Source organism: Hylobates moloch, unplaced genomic scaffold (assembly GCF_009828535.3).
Source record: "Hylobates moloch isolate HMO894 unplaced genomic scaffold, HMol_V3 SCAFFOLD_7, whole genome shotgun sequence".
NCBI classification, from domain to species: Eukaryota; Metazoa; Chordata; class Mammalia; order Primates; family Hylobatidae; genus Hylobates; species Hylobates moloch.
Genome location: NW_026652282.1, coordinates 53,118,848 through 53,137,183, shown reverse-complemented (window position 1 = coordinate 53,137,183; position 18,336 = coordinate 53,118,848). Strand labels below are relative to the sequence as shown.

Sequence of the window (18,336 nt, the reverse complement as noted above, 5' to 3'; positions counted from 1 at the left end):
TCAGCCTCCCAAAGTTCTGGGATTACAGGTGTAAGCCACCAGGCCCGGCCCATAATTTTATTTTATTTTTGGAGACAGGGTCTCGCTCTGTCACCCAGGTTGGAGTGCAGTGGCATGATCATGGCTCACTGCAGCCTTAACCTCCCTGGGCTCAAGCAATTCTCCCACCTCAGCCTCCCAAGTAGCTGGGACTACGGGCATGCACCCCCACGCTGGGTTATTTTTTGGTATTTTTAGTAGAGATGGGGTTTTGTCATGCTGCTCAGGCTGGTCTCGAATTCCTGGGCTCAAGCAGTCTGCCTGCCTTGGCTTCTCAAAGTGCTAGGATTGCAAGCGTGAGCCACTGTGCCTGGCCAGCATCATAATTTTAATGCAAGATAATCCAACAGGCTGAGAAACAACAGACATTAACATGTAGTTTGTCTAAGAAATACCAATCTCACCATAAACTTACAGCTAACTAATGAGGAAAACAAACCAAATTTAGATTAACAGTAATAACAAATCCATAAGTAGACTATAGCGCTGAACTTTGAGCATGTGAAATGTGATTGCAGAATAAATGGGACTCATCAGTAATTTACTACTCAGACAAAAGAAAAAGATGCTAACAAGGACTCAACTGGCAATTTAAAACAAATTACATGGTCTACTCTGCACTATTTTAATATGCTCCTAACAATAAGGTTGCACGCTATTTTTTTGGCTCTATTTAAATCATGTGAGATGCCTTTAATTTAGCAAAGTAACTCATACAGAAGATCAAAGTTCATTTTCCTGTCAGTATAATAGTTTGCTACTGACATAGACCAGATATGTTGAAATTAATTATCCAAGTAATTAATCTCTGCATTATTCCTTAAAAAGCGAAAGAACCAGAGTGTCCTTCGTGATCAGCAATCCTTGAATAGAAGTCCAAAGAGAAGGAAGATATTACATTACCATGAAGCCAAAGTCCCCAATAATGCCTTAGGTTCTTCTCAACCTTAACTCCGAAACACAAAACCAGACCAGACCAAAAAAAAACAAAACAAAACCAAAAAAAATTGTAGGCCTTGGGAATCAGGTCCGATCTAGGGTGTTCCGGGTGGTCTGGTTAGATGACAGATTGAGTTGGACACATCCCAAACTCCTTCCCCTCAAGAATCACTCCTTCTTATGCCTGTTAGGAGGGGAGCAGAGACACCTTTGGCCTTTTGAATACAGACATTATCCTCTGCTTTTCACTGGCCCACTGCATCATTCTGATTGCTGTAGTATTGTGTGCAGGCCATTTAATGTTCTTGTTACTAATCTTTTGGTTTCCCCTCATTAAAACAAAGGAGCTGTCTAGCCTGCTTTATGTATCTTATAATTATGATGATGTCATGATTTTAAAAAATTGAAAAAGGAAATCTGTAAATGCATTCTCTGATACTAGCGAATATGCCATATATATATATATATATATATATATTTTTTTTTTTTTTTTTAAATAGGGTCTCACTCCTTCACTCAGGCTAGAGTGCAGTGGCGACATCACTGCTCACTGTAGCCTTGACCTCCCGAGCTCAAGAGAACCTCCCACCTCAGCCTCCTGAGTAGCTGTGACTACAGGCATGTGCCACTATGCCTGGATAATTTTTGTATTTTCAGTAGAGACAGGGTTTCGCCATGTTGCCCAAGCTGGTCTTGAACTCCTGGGCTCAAGCGATCCTCCCACCTCAGCTTCCCAATGTGTCGGGATTATAGATGTGAGCCACCGTACCTGGCCCAAATATTCTTAATACACTAATAGCCACATAATACTGTGTGATATTATGAAAAGAGAACTGGAGTCAGATTAGTGTTTTAATTTAAGCTTTGTAAGCTTGGGTAACCTTGGGTAGTTACTCAAACTCTTTAAACCTGAAGCTCTTCACCTGCAAAGATGAACCAAATTAGTTTATTCTTATAGGGTCTCCAGTGGGGATTAATTCACATATGTAAAAGAATCTGGCACAGAATCAGTATTCGTAAATGTTAGTTTGTTTCATTTCATTCATTTGAAGTCAGAGGACTTAAGTTCGAGTTCTCACTTTACTACTTACTAGCTATGTAAACTCAGGGAAGTCACTTACCTTTGCTGAGCCTTATTTTTTCATCTGTAAGATAAAGCTGCTGTGAGGATTAAACAGGACTGTATACTCAAGTGTACTTCCAGATAGTCTGCTAAGCGTTTCCTGTATACAGCAATGGTACGGTTCATGACTTTCTCCCATCCCCACTCTCTCATGTCTCTGTGGGAGCACCCAATACTGTGGGAAAACAAGGTAAGATCCCTGCTTTCAAAGACAATGGGATAATCTAAGTTAGAACTTGCTAGACTAAGGCTTTTTCACTTTGTTCTGATTGCCTATGGTCTAGGGATTCCAGTGAGTCCATCAAGCAATGATAGACTCAGTAGGAAAAAGGCTCCTGATTACTGGGGTTTTTAAAACCAAGGCTGGATTACAATTCATTTGAGAAATAGAAGAAGGGATTCCTATGGCTCTCTGACACAAAATTTTAAAAATGATATGAGAGAGTATGGAATAAATTATGAAGGCACTATAGGTACTATGTTAGTCTCCCACTGCTGCTGTAACAAATTATCACACATTTAGTGACTTAAAATAGCACCAATTTATTCTCTTACAAGTTCAAGTGGTCAGAAATCTAAAATCAAGGTGTTGGCAAAGCTGTGTTCTTTCTGCAAGCTTAAAGAGAGAATCTGTTTCCTTGCCCTTTTCGGCTTTCTAGAGGCCACCACATTCTTTTTTTTTTTTTTTCCTGAAACAGTCCAATGGGTGAGAAAGGCCACCCACATTCTTTGGCTCATAGTCCCTTTCTTATGTCACTCCATCTTCTTGTTTCTGCCATTCTATCTCCTTCTACTTATTCTGATCTTGCTGCTTCCCTCTAATAAAGACACTTGTGATTACATTAGGCCCACTTTGATAATCCAGGGTAATCTCTCCCATCTCAAGAACCTTAATCACATTAGCAAAGTCCATTTTATCATATGAGATAATGTATTCAGAGATTCCAGGGGTTAAAATGTGTACATCTCTAGGGGGCTATCATTCAGCCTACCACAGATACTGTAGTTCAGAGATCATCATTGGAATCAGAAAAATTAGGAAGTTCTTTGTGGAGGTGGTGCATTTTGAAGGCTATGAAGATACAAAGGAGGACACTTCTAAGTTGGGAAAAGACATGAACACAGGTAGTGGGGATAGAAATCAGCATAATTTTCATGGAGACCATTAAAGAGACAGTTGTAAATGCAGTAAGCATGAGAGATGCAATCAAATGGGAGGAGGGAAAGGCCAGATCACAAAGAGCCTTAAAGTCAGGGAAAAGGATCAAAATTTGGTATAATAACAGTTGAGAGTTACTGAAAGTTCCTAAGTAAACCCCAAAGTGACTTTATAAAAGCAGCATTTTCAGGATGGTTAGTCTAGTAAAGTAGGGGTAGGACAGCAGACCACAAAAGGAACAAAGCCGAATGGCTATGTCTCCTCTGAAGCATCATCACTGATGTTGAAGCTGCCTTTAGAACACCTGAAAACAAATTGGCAGCAACTTCAGTGGAGGAAGAAAAGGCAAGGGCAGGATCATTTTAGTCTCTGGCCACCTTCAGAAACACACGCCACAGTCAATAGCCATGCTCCTCTTATAATGATTTGCAAAGGAAGAAAATTTCTATGAGCTCAGGGCAGTTTTTTAAAATGAGAGAAAAAAACATACCAGGCTTACCTCATTGCCACATTACTTCCATCAATGACAACTGGCCTCAAATTGTCACTGTTATCTATTTCATCTTCAAGAGACAATTCGGGGCTTGCAATCTCTCTGGAGCTGGGCCCACGAGGCACTAACAGACTCAAGTTGATCTGCCCTTCTGAATCACCTTTGTTCCCAAGTCTGACAAGCTCTGCCAATACATCATTAATAAGTGATTCTGGGCCCAGCTTGTTTAGCACTGATTGAATCTGTTCCTCTGCATAGCCCAGCTTTAGCGCAAACTCCATCTTAGCTTGGTATTCCTTCTCCAAGTCAAGTTTACCATCCTGTAAAATGCTGCTCTGGGAGAAACTTGGACGATCTAGGCAGGGTGATCGACAGAGCTGGCGGTGTGGCTTGGAGTGCATCTCCTTTTTCTTCAACTGACCATCCCTAGGTTGGCAGCTCTTGCTGTTGTCACTACTCTTAAGGCTTATCTGTTCAGGGTCACTTTCAGAGCTCATCCAGTCTTCAGAATCAGCATTGCCCTGCTCTGTGCTGTCCTGCTTAGGCTGCTGCTTCTCTTCCTTGGAGGCACTCTTCTCCATTTTTGGTGTCTCTACCTCAGCTGTGGCCGTCATCCCGTTTAGTGGGTCGTCTGAGGTCTAATCAGTTCTTTTTCTTTTTAGCCTGCTTGGAATCCACATGCAGTGGCATTCTTTTGTGGTAAAATGTCGTGGTAGCAATGGTGCAAGAGTTTGACTGTGTGGTTTGGTATGTTCAGATGTTACCAGTCCCTACAAATAAACACACATACCACATCATATTTAGCAAACTTTAGGAAAAGCATTTTAGAATACAGAGGTTTCTTCTTAAGAAACTACAAGTTTTTTGGCATTTGATTTTTCTGCTTACAATGATTACACTCAACTTACATTAAAGATAAAGAGTCCCTAATTCTATAATAATTCTAGACATAAAAATTTCAGTGGTGGTAATAATGCTATAATTCCCACCCCCCACCCCCTCCTGTCGCCCCCCTACTCTGCCCTGTGACACAAAATAACAGCTAAAGTTATCTGCTTATCACAACAATTTAGAGAAAGAGAAACATCACATTTCAAGAAGGTGCAAGAATATATATATATATACATACATACATACATACAATTTCCATGGAAAGACTCTCTTTCTTCCTTTCTGCCAGGAAGTGTTTCCAGATCCCACACCATATCCTTCTTGCTAAGGCTAAAATCCACTCCTGAAAAGCACATGCAGGCCGGGCACAGTGGCTCATGTCTGTAATCCCAGCACTTTGGGAGGCCGAGGCGGGCAGATCACAAGGTCAGGAGATCGAGACCATTCTGGCTAACACAGTGAAACCCTGTCTCTACTAAAAATACAAAAAATTAGCCAGGCATGGCGACGGATGCCGGTAGTCCCAGCTACTCAGGAGGCTGAGGCAGGAGAATGGCATGAACCTAGGAGGTGGAGCTTGCAGTGAACCAAGATAGCGCCACTGCACTCCAGCCTGGGTGAGAGAGCGAGACTCCGTCTCAAAAAAAAAAAAAAGAAAAAGAAAAAAAGAAAGAAAGAAAGAAAGAAAGAAAGAAAGAAAATAAGAAAAGAAAAGCACAAGCACATGCTCTCCAGCGTTACTCTTTACAAAATATCAGGAACTCCATCTACTAGGGAGACTAGAAAACCATTAAAATTGCTTCAGACAACTGAAGCAGGCTGTAAGGGTTAACAGAGAGGTGTGTTTCAGATAAGAAAGGGTGTGTATGCACTTTCCTGAATGTGTCTGAATCCTCTTTTTTAATTGTAATTGATAAACAAAAGGAGAAAAGGATAAAATCAACTCAACTTGCAAGAGAAACCAGAACATAATAAAAAGAATATTAATTACAGAAGAGAATTAGGGACAATTTTTTTCTTTTTTTTTTTAAGACGGAGTGTTGCTCTGTTGCTCAGGTTATAGTGCAGTAGTGCGATCTCGGCTTACCACAACCTCTGCCTCCTGGGTTCAAGCGATTCTCCTGCCTCAGCCTCCCGTATAGCTGGGACTATAGGCACACACCACCATGCCCGGCTAATTGATGTATTTTTAGTAGAGACGGGGTTTCACTATGTTGGCCAGGCTGGTCTCAAACTCCTGACCTCATGATCCGCCGGCCTCGACCTCCCAAAGTGCTGGAATTATAGGCGTGAGACACCTTGCTCAGCAAAAATTTTATTTCTAAACTCCTTCTCTAACCTATCTCATCTGTCCCAGCAGGTTTCAGTTCTAACCCGGCCTAAGTGTGTTCTTTCCTTTGAGCCTCAGTTTCTTCATATGTAAAGTGAGGATATTGATAGCTACCTCACTGGTTAATTGTAAGGATTATATAATATATGTTAGGAAAATGCTTAGAAAAGTGAAGAGAACACAATAGGTTCTGAATATACATAAAGGGGGTAATGATACCAGCATGAGTTTGGTTTTCTTTTTAAAAGAAGACTGACAGTGAGATAAGGCTATAGACCTGTGAGCACTGATGAGGTCTTCAGGCAGAAGCTGTGCTCACTCATCTAAAAATAGGCTACTGGCCGGGCACGGTGGCTCATGCCTGTAATCCCAGCACTTTGGGAAGCCAAGGTGGGTAGATCACTTGAGGTCAAGAGTTCGAGACCAGCCTGGCCAATAAGGTGAAATCCCATCTCTACTAAAAATACAAAATATAGCTGGGCATGGTGGGGGGTGCCTGTAATCCCAGCTACTCGGGAAGCTGAGGCAGGAAAATCGCTTGAACCTGGGAGGTGGAGGTTGCAGTGAGGTGAGATCACACCACTGCACTCCAGCATGGACGACAGAGTAAGACCCCATCTCAAAAAATAAATAAATAAATAAATAAATAAATAAATAAATAAATAAATAAATATAAATAAAACCAGGCTACTTATGTGGCCAGTGTGCCAGAGATTTTTAGTTACACCTCAATTCTGTTTCTTTTTTTGTGTGTGAGACGGAGTGTCGCTCTTGTCGCCCAGGCTGGAGTGCAGTGGCATGAGCTCAGCTCACTGCAACCTCCACCTCCTGGGTTCAAGCAATTCTCCTGCCTCAGCCTCCCAAGTAGCTGGGATTACAGGCATGTTCCACCACGCCCGGCTAATTTTGTATTTTTAGTAGAGACGAGGTTTCACCATGTTGGCCAGGCTGGTCTCGAACTCCTTACCTCAGGTGATCCACCCGCCTTGGCCTCCCAAAGTGTTGGGATTACAGGCGTGAGCCACCACGCCCTGCCTCAATTCTGTTTCTACAAACAAGAAAAACCTCTAATGGTTTGAAGTATGCTATGGATAACTGCATGCTTACTTTAGGAATCACATTTGGAAACAGAGCCAAACGTAATCAACATCTCAGAAACGACATTCAGGCAGCATATAATGACTCCTGGAATGATTACATTACCACTTGTGACTTTAAAAATTTCCCTTAGAGAATTAGTCAACACATAGACACCAATTTCCTTATAAGTTCCACATTTACTATCTGACTTACAATTTATTTTCTTCAAAATAATTTCTAGTGTACACAGGACATTGAAATATTTCCCCTGGATTTATTCAAAGCTTCAAAGTCACTAAAAACCAACGGTTTATAAGATTAAATATATATTTTCTTGGCAAATGGGAGGTACCTGTAAAAGATAAGCAAGACTACTCTTAGCTAGTGGACCATAGAATGTTTATTTCATACTATCAAATATTTAGTTGTGTCCAAATTGTCATTGGTGTGAATAATTTCACCACGCTTATGTAGACATACAATAGCAAATTTAAATTCAGGGAAAATATCACAAACGTAGGAAACCCTTATTGAAATTACTCGTTATTATTGTGGAAGTTTCCTACTCAATAACCTAAAGTAGAAGAGAAATAAGTGGCTTAGCAGAAATAAACTCGAATTTCTCTTTCAAAACCTTAAGCAAGAATATCTTAAGAAAAATGTCGGTGATCTTTCCTAAAACCTGTGTAAGTGTGAAGGTGTCACGTGTTTGTCTATGTGTATGTGTTTCTTTTATAATGCAAAAATCCTTGGGACAAGATAGCAACAATGTGTTTTTATTCAAAAGAACAGTCCCTGAGTGCCAGAGACTGTGCTAAGCCCCAGGGTTAGAAAGATAAACCAGAACTAAGCCTGTCCTCAAGAACTCAACCAACTAGTAAAATGTTGGCTAGAAGGGACCCTAGAAATGCACTTCTATAGAAGATGAATATTTCAATTACAGTTCAAGTTGGGATACTCTTGTGAATGAAGGGAGTGTTTACTAATAGTTATGCAAGAACAATAGGCATAAACTAGGGATGTCCCAGGTAAACCTGGGTATATGTTTGGTCACCTAAGTTACTTGCAAATTTTCATTGACATATAGAAGAGGAAATACTCAACTTTGTCAGTAGGGTGGGAGATAGGTGTGGTGGTTGAAGAGATTAGGAAAGAATTCAAGAAGCATATAATATGTAGTCATCTGCTGACATTACTTAATTAATTCATTCAAAAATATTTATTTAGTGCCAACTATGCACCAGACAACATGTTAGAAGCTGAGGATATAAAATAAGATGAGGACTCTGATCTCAAGGAGCTTATAGCGATGTGGTGAGGAATGGCGAGACAGACAATAATCAAATAATCATATAATTCATAATTATAAACTGGCTAAGTGATTAAGCATTAAAAAGCACAGGGAGCTATGAGTTGAGCCTTAAAGGAAAGAGTTAAAATTTGCTGGGCAGGGAAGAGTTTTTAAAATTACAAGCATATAAAGATTAATATGATATAGTGCCTTAGTCAACACCTCATGCCTAATATTATTGGCAAAGAGTAACAAATGAAAGCATTGAAGATGGCTAAAGCAAAAGAGTCACTTTTGCTCAAAAAAGGAAGGTGATTGGGGAGAAAAGTTTCAAAGATGTTGTTTTAGCTTATGACATGTGTTAAAAAGAGTTGTTGGCTGAGCACAGTGGTTCAAGCCTATAATCCCAGCGCTTTGGGAGGCCAAGGCAGGAGGATCACTTGAGCCCAGGATTTGAGACCAGCCTGGGCAACATATGGTGGAACTTTGTCTCTACAAAAAAATACTAAAATTAGTCAGGCATGGTGGCATAGGCCTGTAGTCCCAGCTACTCTGGAGGCTGAGGTGGGAGAATGGTTTGAGCCCTGGAGGCGGAGGTTGCAGTGAGCCAAGAGGGCACCACTGTACTCCAGCCTGGGTGACAGAGCCAGACCCTGTCTCAACAACAACAAGAAATAGAATTGTTACCTTTTATTGTTACTGATTGAAAAAAATCCACAAATGAATGCATTAAAGACTGGCATACTTTGGAAAATCACATTAGTCAGATGAAATTATAGAACTGGATGTAATTTGTTTTAAGAAGCTAAGAGCTTTGTCACCAGATAGCCACGTGTGGAAGATACAGAGCTTGCCTATTAACTTGTTTAAGAATATGATCAAGCAAATGATTGCAAACTTGCATCTGAATCTAAAAAAAGCAGAGAAACATATGCAGGCAAAATCTGCTAAAAGTGGCCTCCAGGAGGAATTTCCACCAAGAAAAAAAGATCAAAGTCTTCTACTTTCTTCTCTCTCCCACTAATCTTTTTATTAGGAAATACAACTTATTCAGCTTGCATTTGCATAGAGAAATTTTCTAAGATTAGTCTTCAGGTTCTACTAAAAACTTGACTTCATCTTTTCCAGAATCTGCCAAATGACATCCTATACAGAGGCAGAAACATCTGGCCATTTCTAGTGAGCCAAAACCTTTGGAAATGTTCAAGAAAGCCCATTAACTACATAGAACAGAGTTATCCAGCAGTAATCAAGTCAAGAACAAAATAGTAAGTTCTCTATCTGCAGGTGGCCAAGCCACTTGTTATTGTGTTAGAGACTTAGGGATACCTACTTAGACAGCTGCCCTTCCTGCCACTTCTAGCAATTTTTTTTCATAAAAGGCATTCTCAAAGAAAATATACATATCAAAAATTGTCTGCTGTGTGGAATTTCTGGTGGGCCCAGATAATTGAGAAATGACTATAGTTCAATCATCATAAGAATACTAAGCTTTATTTTCTTGGTTTCTCCTCTGAACTGGACCACTGTTTTTAGAATTACTTTTTTTGTTAACTTTTAAGTTCAGGGGTACATGTGCAGGTTTGTTACATAGGTAAACTTGTGTCATAGGGATTTGTTGTACAGATTATTTCATCACCCAGGTATTAAGCCCAGTACCCATTAGTTATTTTTCCTGATCCTCTCCCTCCTCCCATCCTCCACCCTCTGTTAGGCCCCAGAGTGTGTTGTTCCCCTCTATGTGTCCTCAAAGACCTAAAGACAGAAATACCATTTGACCCAGCAATCCCATTACTGTGTACATACCTAAAGGATATAAATCATTATATTATAAAGACACATGCACGTGTATGTTCATCGCAGCACTATTCACAATAGCAAAGACATTCAACTTAAATGCCCATCAGTGATAGACTGGATAAAGAAAATGTGGTACATATACACCACGGAATACTATGTGGCCATAAAAAAGAATGAGATCATGTCCTTTGCAGGGATATGAATGGAGCTGGAGGCCATTATCCTTAGCAAACGAACATAGGAACAGAAAACCAAATACTGCATGTTCTCACTTATAAATGGGACCCAAAGGATGAGAACACATATAATTAGCTTCTAAGAGAACAAATTCAAATCTGTATTGTACCAAATCATCACATTTTACTTTAAAAATGGCAAATAAAATAAGTTATAAAACTTCGATAACAGTAATAACATATGAACAGTCATTTACATTTGCATTACATCTTAGAGTTGCCTAAGTGCATTCACATATATGCTCTCAATAGAGCCACATAATTACCTACACAATCCAGTTTTGAGATGTGATGACTTATATAGCCCATCTCCAATCCCCTGTGTCAAGCACATCAGCTAAAGAAGTTACACAAGCCCCAGAAAGAACTATAAAGTAAAGGCTTTCTCAGATACTTGGGAGGCAAAAGAGTTTGAAAACTTTACTGATTCTCAGAATGAAAAGGTTCACATAAAGGCACTCTGAGAAAATCAAAAATTCAAATCTTTCCATTTTTATTTATAATAAATAAATCACATGCAGGAATTATATCATAAAGGAGGTAAAGATTGTTTCTTAACCTCCAACTATACCCATCTGTTTGTGTGCTCTTGAATAGTTTATAGGTAGTAACACTTAGCAAAGAAACAAGTCTAAGAAATAGCATATTTTCTGTGGTTTGTGAAAATGGGATTTCCCTCAAGCAATTAGAGCACTCTTGTCAGCCTATCTGGTTTTACATTACCCTCCAAACAAAATTGTTTTTTATATTTTACCTTCAATGCATTCTCAAAATGATACATGTCACAGCAAAAACTGTCACAATCAGAGCTAAAAACAACTGAGCTTATTCAAAATTTAGGATTTCATTTCAAATGAGACCAAAGAGCTTTGTATGATTAAACTACGTCAATTCTTGTCCTCCCACTCCCACACCAAATGTTGAAGCTTTAGACAAAATGTTTACAAAAAAGTAACAGTCTGTTGATTTTCATTACTCATTCATTTTTTTCAGGACTTCAAGCAAAGTAGACACACAATATTTTGATTTCAAGACCCATTATTCCCAGGTTTTGAACAGGGGCTCATTTTTCTGCTACCTTCCACAGTCACGTGTTCCATTAGAAAGGACGTATGTCTCCAGGATATCTAAAACATTTAGTACTACACACACTCTGTTGTCCAAACTAATTAAAACCACATTGTTAAATGTAACCTCAATTTATACTTGATTCAGTCTTCCCACACAAAAACATTTCTAGTGCTTGACACTCCAGAAGGACAAGAAAACTGTAGGTTACATACTTACTATTTTCTTCTCTCTATATAAAGAAGGTCTAGGAAAAGATCATTTCAAATTCATGCAGAGAAGCTGCATCATATGCTACAGGAGACGGTCTCTGCTAGAGTAAGGGTTCAGTGAATGTGTGTTCTCTGGCCATTAGTGACAGCTGAGGAGCTGTTATGAAAGTGGCTTCTTCAGAAAACACGCCCACTTCTATGATTCATTGGTGAAGTTTATTTTTTTTCTCTCTCTCCTCCTCTTCTCTCTTCTTTCTCTCCTCCCTCTCTTTTTCTTTTTGTGCCACCTATCCCCATCCCAAGACTTTTAATCAAAAGCTATAGGGAAATATGGCTATGTCATTCTATAACTTATAGTAAATTGGAAAAAAAGAGTGCCTTTCTTATGACTTTCATAGTGATAAATATATCTTGAGCATCTCATTCAGTTAACAACACTGGGCTTGATCTTTCTTGGTTTTCTCCAATTTAACTGTTTTGTTAAATGTATGGAATAGAGTACATTCTATTTTCTCTCTTTATAATTAAATCATTAGCCAGAATGAGAAAGGACACAAGGATCGGGGCAATTCTGAGGGGTAGCTGCAGTATTGCAGCCATGACATCATCAGCTGAAGTCTAGTTAGTTCCAAAAATCTCCCAGATGAAATTCGAGATATATTGGGTGGCAAATAGGAGTAGAAGGGAAAGAGGGAATAGAAGGATCATAGAGGTTACAAGTTTTAATTGTTATTATTTCAACTAACGTGCTGTTTGTTGTCACTTCCTTCCTCAAACAATTATATATTGCTTTTTTCAAGAGCTGTTCTGTTTTATCTCAGCTGCAGGAGTAATTCTGTGGCCAGCAAAGTACATAAGAAACACAGTTTTAAAAGTATTTCAGAGGCTTTTAGAACAAAGAATGCTTAATAATGCATTCTTGTTATATTAAATATGTCAACCATATAATGACATAGGTACACTCTTGGCTGTCCTCCCATGAGTTTAGGATGCTGATAATCCTTGAAGGCGCTCTGCAGTATAGTGAGAAACCTTCTGCATTTGGAGCTGGAGTCAGGGTATTTGGGTTCAAATATTCCCTCTACCACTAATTTTTAATTCCCATTCTGGATACTAGGTACTTAGCACTGCTGTAGGTGCTGAGGGTTCTAAAATAAATAAGATGCAGTCCCTGTGAGATGCTCACATTCTGGTAGGTGAGATAAACATGTAAACAAATAATCACAGAGCATAGAATATAAGGGGAATACCAAGGAGGGGTAAGAGGTAAGTAATTCTTCTGTCTGAGGTAAGAGAGGTGAAATTTGAGCTGGTTTTATCAGGAAAGGGGGAGTGAAAATGGGGAGGACATACTAGGCAGATGGAATCGCATTTGAAAGGGCATGGAGGTGTGAAAGACAATGGTGAGGTCAAGATTAGTGAGTAATGCTCTCCACACTCAGTGTTCTCTCCCTTCTAGTTCACCCACTTAACTCCTGCTAGCTGTAACGTTTGTTTCTCTCCCCAACTAGACTGTGAACTCTACTAAAAGCAAGAACTGTCCACATTCATGTTTGTATCTCTGCTTTCCCCAATCCCAACACCTAGCATACCTTTATGTATGTGATATGTTTTCAATGAATATTTTATTAAATATTTCATCCTTGTAGTACTCTTTTTCTTTCTTTTTTTTTTTTTTTTTTTTGTGAGACAGAGTTTCACTCTTGTTGCCCAGGCTGGAGTGCAATGGCATGATCTCGGCTCAATGCAACCTCTGCCTCCTGGGTTCAAGCGATTCTCCTGTCTCAGCCTCCTGAGTTGCTGGGATTACAGACATCCACCACCATGCCTGGCTAATTTTGTATTTTTAGTAGAGATGCGGTTTTGCCATGTTGGTCAGGCTGGTCTTGAACTCCTGACCTCAGGTGATCCGCCCCCCTCAGCCTCCCAAAGTGCTGGGATTACTGGCGTGAGCCACTGCATCTGGCCCATCCTTGTACTCTTATAGCCTCTGGCATACTCATAGAAGCCTGAAGTGAAGTTCAGCTGATCAAAATTATAAAGACCATTTGACATTAGTTATACATAGCCCTGGCTTTTACTCAAATAGTGGTAAGTTGGGTTAAAATGATTTCTTGTGAGTCATTGATTATCCGGGAAAGACATAATTAAAAATCTGTCTATGAGTGACTTTGTATTTCAGTTAACATTAATATCAGCTTGTTTTAGAATTTCCCAGAGTAGAAATTAAAAATAGTGAAAACGATGTACAGTAACAAACCTCCAAATGTTTAAAAGTTCATGTAATTATATTTATGCCATGAAATCTTTTGATAGTTACATAAATTTAAATATACTAATGGATGATGTCAGTGGGAATGACAGTGAAAGGACCTTAAAAAATCTGCTTATCAGTAAAAGCAATGACAACACTGGCAAATTGTTAAAATCAACTTTTCCAGAATTTTGTTAGGCAGGAAAATAGGGTCTGGAAGTAGGGAACATAAAGCCAATTCATACTTCAGCTATGGCAGGAAATATCATCTCCATAGGGCGTAGGCCAAGTAAATAACTTGTAACTTTCCTTCATCCTCTTCATTTACATAGGGTGTACCCCAAGTAATCAGTGGAATCCTCTGCGGGGTATTTAAACTCACCAAAATTCTGTAATGGGGCCCTTGAGCCCCTATGCTCTGGCCCGCTCCCACACTGTGGAGTGTACTTTAATTTTCAATAAATCCCTTCATTCCGTCCTTGCTTTGTTTGTGAGTTTTGTTCAATTCTTTGTTCAAGACACCAAGAACCTGGACACCCTCCACTGGTGACATCTGGAACTTAACGAAAGGTTTTCAATAATCCAAATAGTGTTTATTTAGCCAGGTGTGGTGGCTCTCACCTGTAATCCCAGCATACTGGGAGGCCGAGGCAGGCAGATCACCTGAGGTCAGGAGTTCGAGACCAGCCTGGCCAATGTGGTGAAACCCGTTCTCTACTAAAAATACAAAAATTAGCCGGGTGTGGTGGCAGGCACCTGTAATCCCAGCTACTTGGGAGGCTGAGGCAGGAGAATTGTTTGAACTTGGGAGGCGGAGGTTACAGTGAGCTGAGATGGCGCCATTGCACTCCAGCCTGGGCAACAAGGGTGAAACTCTGTCTCAAAAAAAAAAAAAATACAAATAGTGTTTATTTAAACAACAACAAAACAAAAATTCAAAGGCCTGACTGAACCTCAGTAAGAACAGGAAAATTTGTGGCATTCGAATGTGCTCTATTCCCATCTCCTCTTCCCAGAAACATTGTGGCCTTGAAAGCCAACAGCCTCACAATCACAGTAGCCATGAGAATTGGCAGCTTAGAAGCCAACAGAGGAAACTCAACAAATTTAGAGCTTCTCCAAAGTCCCATCTCCATAGAATTATTATTATCTGACCTGTCTGAAAGTTCCTTGGAAAACCTGACTTTTTCAAGGGCTTGTGTTTATTTGATGTGATTTAGAGCTCACTAATAACGAACAGCTTTTTCCTCAGGGATATTTGTTGAAAACAATTAGAGACACTTTAAAAAAATATCACAGCTGCCTGAGGGGGTAATAACAGCTAGAGCAAACAAGAAGTTGACAAAAAAAACTTTAAAGGAAAAGCTGGGAATCAGATGTCCATAAGGAGCTTTGAAAAGCTTCTGCATATTCCTGGGGATCTAGAAGGACACATGCTTGTGTAAGGTTGTGCATGTGTTCATGGAATACCTGAAAAGTCCCTTATCCCTCACCTTTGGTTGACATTAAAGGTTTATGTAATCAGGAAGTGAAGGCTAAAGCAAAGTTGTCAAATGCTTTCTAGGTGTTGAGAGTGTGCCACAATATGCATGCAAAGCCTCTTGGCAAAGGGAGGAAGACTTACTGGTTCAAGGCATTTAAGAAAAATGTTTTTGAACCAATAGCTCACAAATAAGCTATTCCAAGAAGAGATGTCAGTGGCCGCACACAACAAATAATGCAGACTTTAAAGAATTACTTCACAGGTCACTAAACAACAATTACAAAAAGAAACCTTAGGAAGAGGAGAGAATCTGATTTCTAAGGTTGCGAATTATATTATTTAAAATGTTCAATCTTCAACAAAAAAATTATGAGATATGCAAAGAAACAAAAAGTATGGCCTATATACAGGGAAAGAAAAAGTCAATAGAAAACATCCTTCCTGAGTTGGGCATAGTGGCATGAGCCCATAGTCCCAGCTACTCGAGAGGCTGAAGTGGAAGTATTGCTTGAGCCAAGGAGCTCAAATCTAGCCTGGGCAATAAAGTGAGACCCCATTTCTTTAAAAAATATTTTAAAAATACTGTCCCTGTGCAGGCCCAGATGTCAGGCTTACTTGACAAATATTTTAAATCAGCTATTTAAAATATGCTTAAAGATTATAAGAAAGTATGTCAAAGAACAAAAGGAATGTAAGATGTCTTATCACATAGAGAATATTAATGGAAATTCTGAAGTTGAAAAGGACAATAACTGAAATAAAAAATCCACTGGATAGATCAACAGCAGATTTCAGCTGGCTATAGAAAGAAGCATCAAACTTTATGTTGATAGGTTAACTGAGATTACCTAGTCTGAAGGGCAGAAAGAGAAAATAAAGAAAAGTGATCAGAGCCTAAGAGACCTGTGATATATCACCAAGTGTACACACACACACACACACACACACACACGAATGTTTTTGAGTTTTTCCAACTTTGAGTTTATTGAATTTTTTTTTTTTGAGACAGAGTCTTGCTCTGTTACCCAGGCTGGAGTGCAATGGCATGATCTTGGCAGCTCACTGCAACCTCTGCCTCCCGTGTTCAAGTGATTCTCCTGCCTCAGCCTCCTGAGTAGCTGGGATTACAGACACCTGCCACCATGCCCGGCTAATTTTAGTATTTTTACTAGAGACTTGACCTCTGGTGATCCACCCACCTTGGCCTCCCAAAGTGCTGGGATTACAGGTGTGAGCCACCGTGCCCAGCCTATTGATCTTCTTGAATGTGCGGATTAAAGTTTTCCATCAAATTTTGGAACTTTTCAGCCATTAGACATCAAATAGTTTTTCTGTTTTTTTATTTTTCCTCTTCTTCACACAACTGTTGTGTGTGTGTGTGCACGTGTGTGTATAATGCTTGTTTAACTTTCTTGTAAAGTTTGTGTCTTCTAGGTTGCAACAGTTCCACATCAAATGATGGTCATGCAAGGATTCCAATCAATCCCTGCCTCAGATTTAGACTCTCCTGATGACCCTGCCTTGGATCCCCTTGACCAGTCAGCCAGAGATTTCCATGCCCTTGCTAGGCAGTGCCATTACCCCTAATCATCAGGAAGGAGGATGAACAAAGAATTCCAGGCAGGCAGTTCATGGTGGCTCACGTCTGTAATCCCAGCACTTTGGGAGACTGAAGCAGGCAGGTCATTTGAGGTCTGGAGGTTGAGACCAGCCTGACCAACATGGTGAAACTGCGTCTCTAATAAAAATACAAAAAAAAAAAATTAGTCAGGAGTGATGGTGCATGTCTGTAGTCCCAGCTACTTGGGAGGCTTAGGCAGGAAAATCACTTGAACCTGGGAGGCAGAGGTTGCAGTGAGCTGAGATTGTACCACTGAACTCCAGCCTGTGTGACAGAGTGAGACTCTGTTTCAAAAAAAAAAATTCCAGGCAGCAGTTTCACATGACTAGAGGCTATGGGCTGATAAAACCATGAAAAACAGTGTGTGGAAAAAGTTGGCTAAGACTGACTGAATCCAATATGGTGCTGGATTTGACCTAGGTTTCACCTAGAACCTCACTATATACTCATTAACATACTAAATCACACACCCACCAGCACCATGACAGTTCTGAGATAACCTATTATTGGTGTAAAAATGAGTGGCACCACAGTTCTGAGAAATCTTCACCTTTTTCCAGGAATCTTCATAAATATTCTACTCCCTGGTTAAATAAACCCATAAAAGTAGAAGCTGAAAACTCTATTGCGTGACTGACTCTTGAATATGCCTGCACTCCTCTTTCTTGAGTGTGTACTTTTCACTTTGCAATAAATCTCTGTACTTTCAAAAAAAGAGATAAAGAAATTAAAAACCCAATAAAGAACTTCAACAACATAATTGATCAAGTAGAAGAATCTGTGAACTTGAAAATAATTGAAATTATCCAGTTAGAAAGACAAAAAGTAAAAAGAATGAAAAAGACTGAAGAAAGCCTGTGTGACTTACAAGACAGTATAAAAATATAATGTATACATTATAGAATTCAGAAGGGGCAGTGAAAAAAAGGGGTAGAAATTTCATTTAAAGAAATAAATGAAAGAAGACTTTCCAAATCTAGGGAGAAAAATGAACATCTAGATCCATGATGTGAAAAGAACCCCAAATAGATCTTCACTGAGACCCATTATAATCAAATTGTCTAAAGTCAAAGATGAAGAAATCATTTTGAAAGCAGCAAGAGAAAAGTAAAATCTTGGCATGTAGCGGATTCCTGTAAGACTATCAGTGGATTTCTCAACAGAAACCTTGCAATCCAGGAGATTTGGTTTGGCTCTATGTCCCCACCCAAATCTCACCAGGAATTGTAATAATCCCCACATGTCATGGGAGGGACCCAGTGGGAGGTAATTCAGTCACGGGGGTGGGTGTTTCCCATGCTGTTCTTGTGATAGTGA

At 39.6% G+C, this 18,336-nt stretch overlaps 1 protein-coding gene across 4 annotated transcripts in view; it reads right to left on the bottom strand.

Moving 5' to 3' along the window:
• ZC3H12B (zinc finger CCCH-type containing 12B) overlaps window positions 1-18,336 on the bottom strand; it is a 444,060-nt gene that overhangs the window by 15,390 nt on the left and 410,334 nt on the right. For all 4 annotated transcript variants that reach the window (XM_058441401.1, XM_032757074.2, XM_058441403.1 and 1 more), the window contains one exon: window positions 3,760-4,523. In XM_058441401.1, coding sequence (XP_058297384.1) covers window positions 3,760-4,367 — 608 coding nt within the window. In that variant the 5' untranslated portion in view covers window positions 4,368-4,523. The remainder of the gene's footprint in view (window positions 1-3,759; window positions 4,524-18,336) is intronic.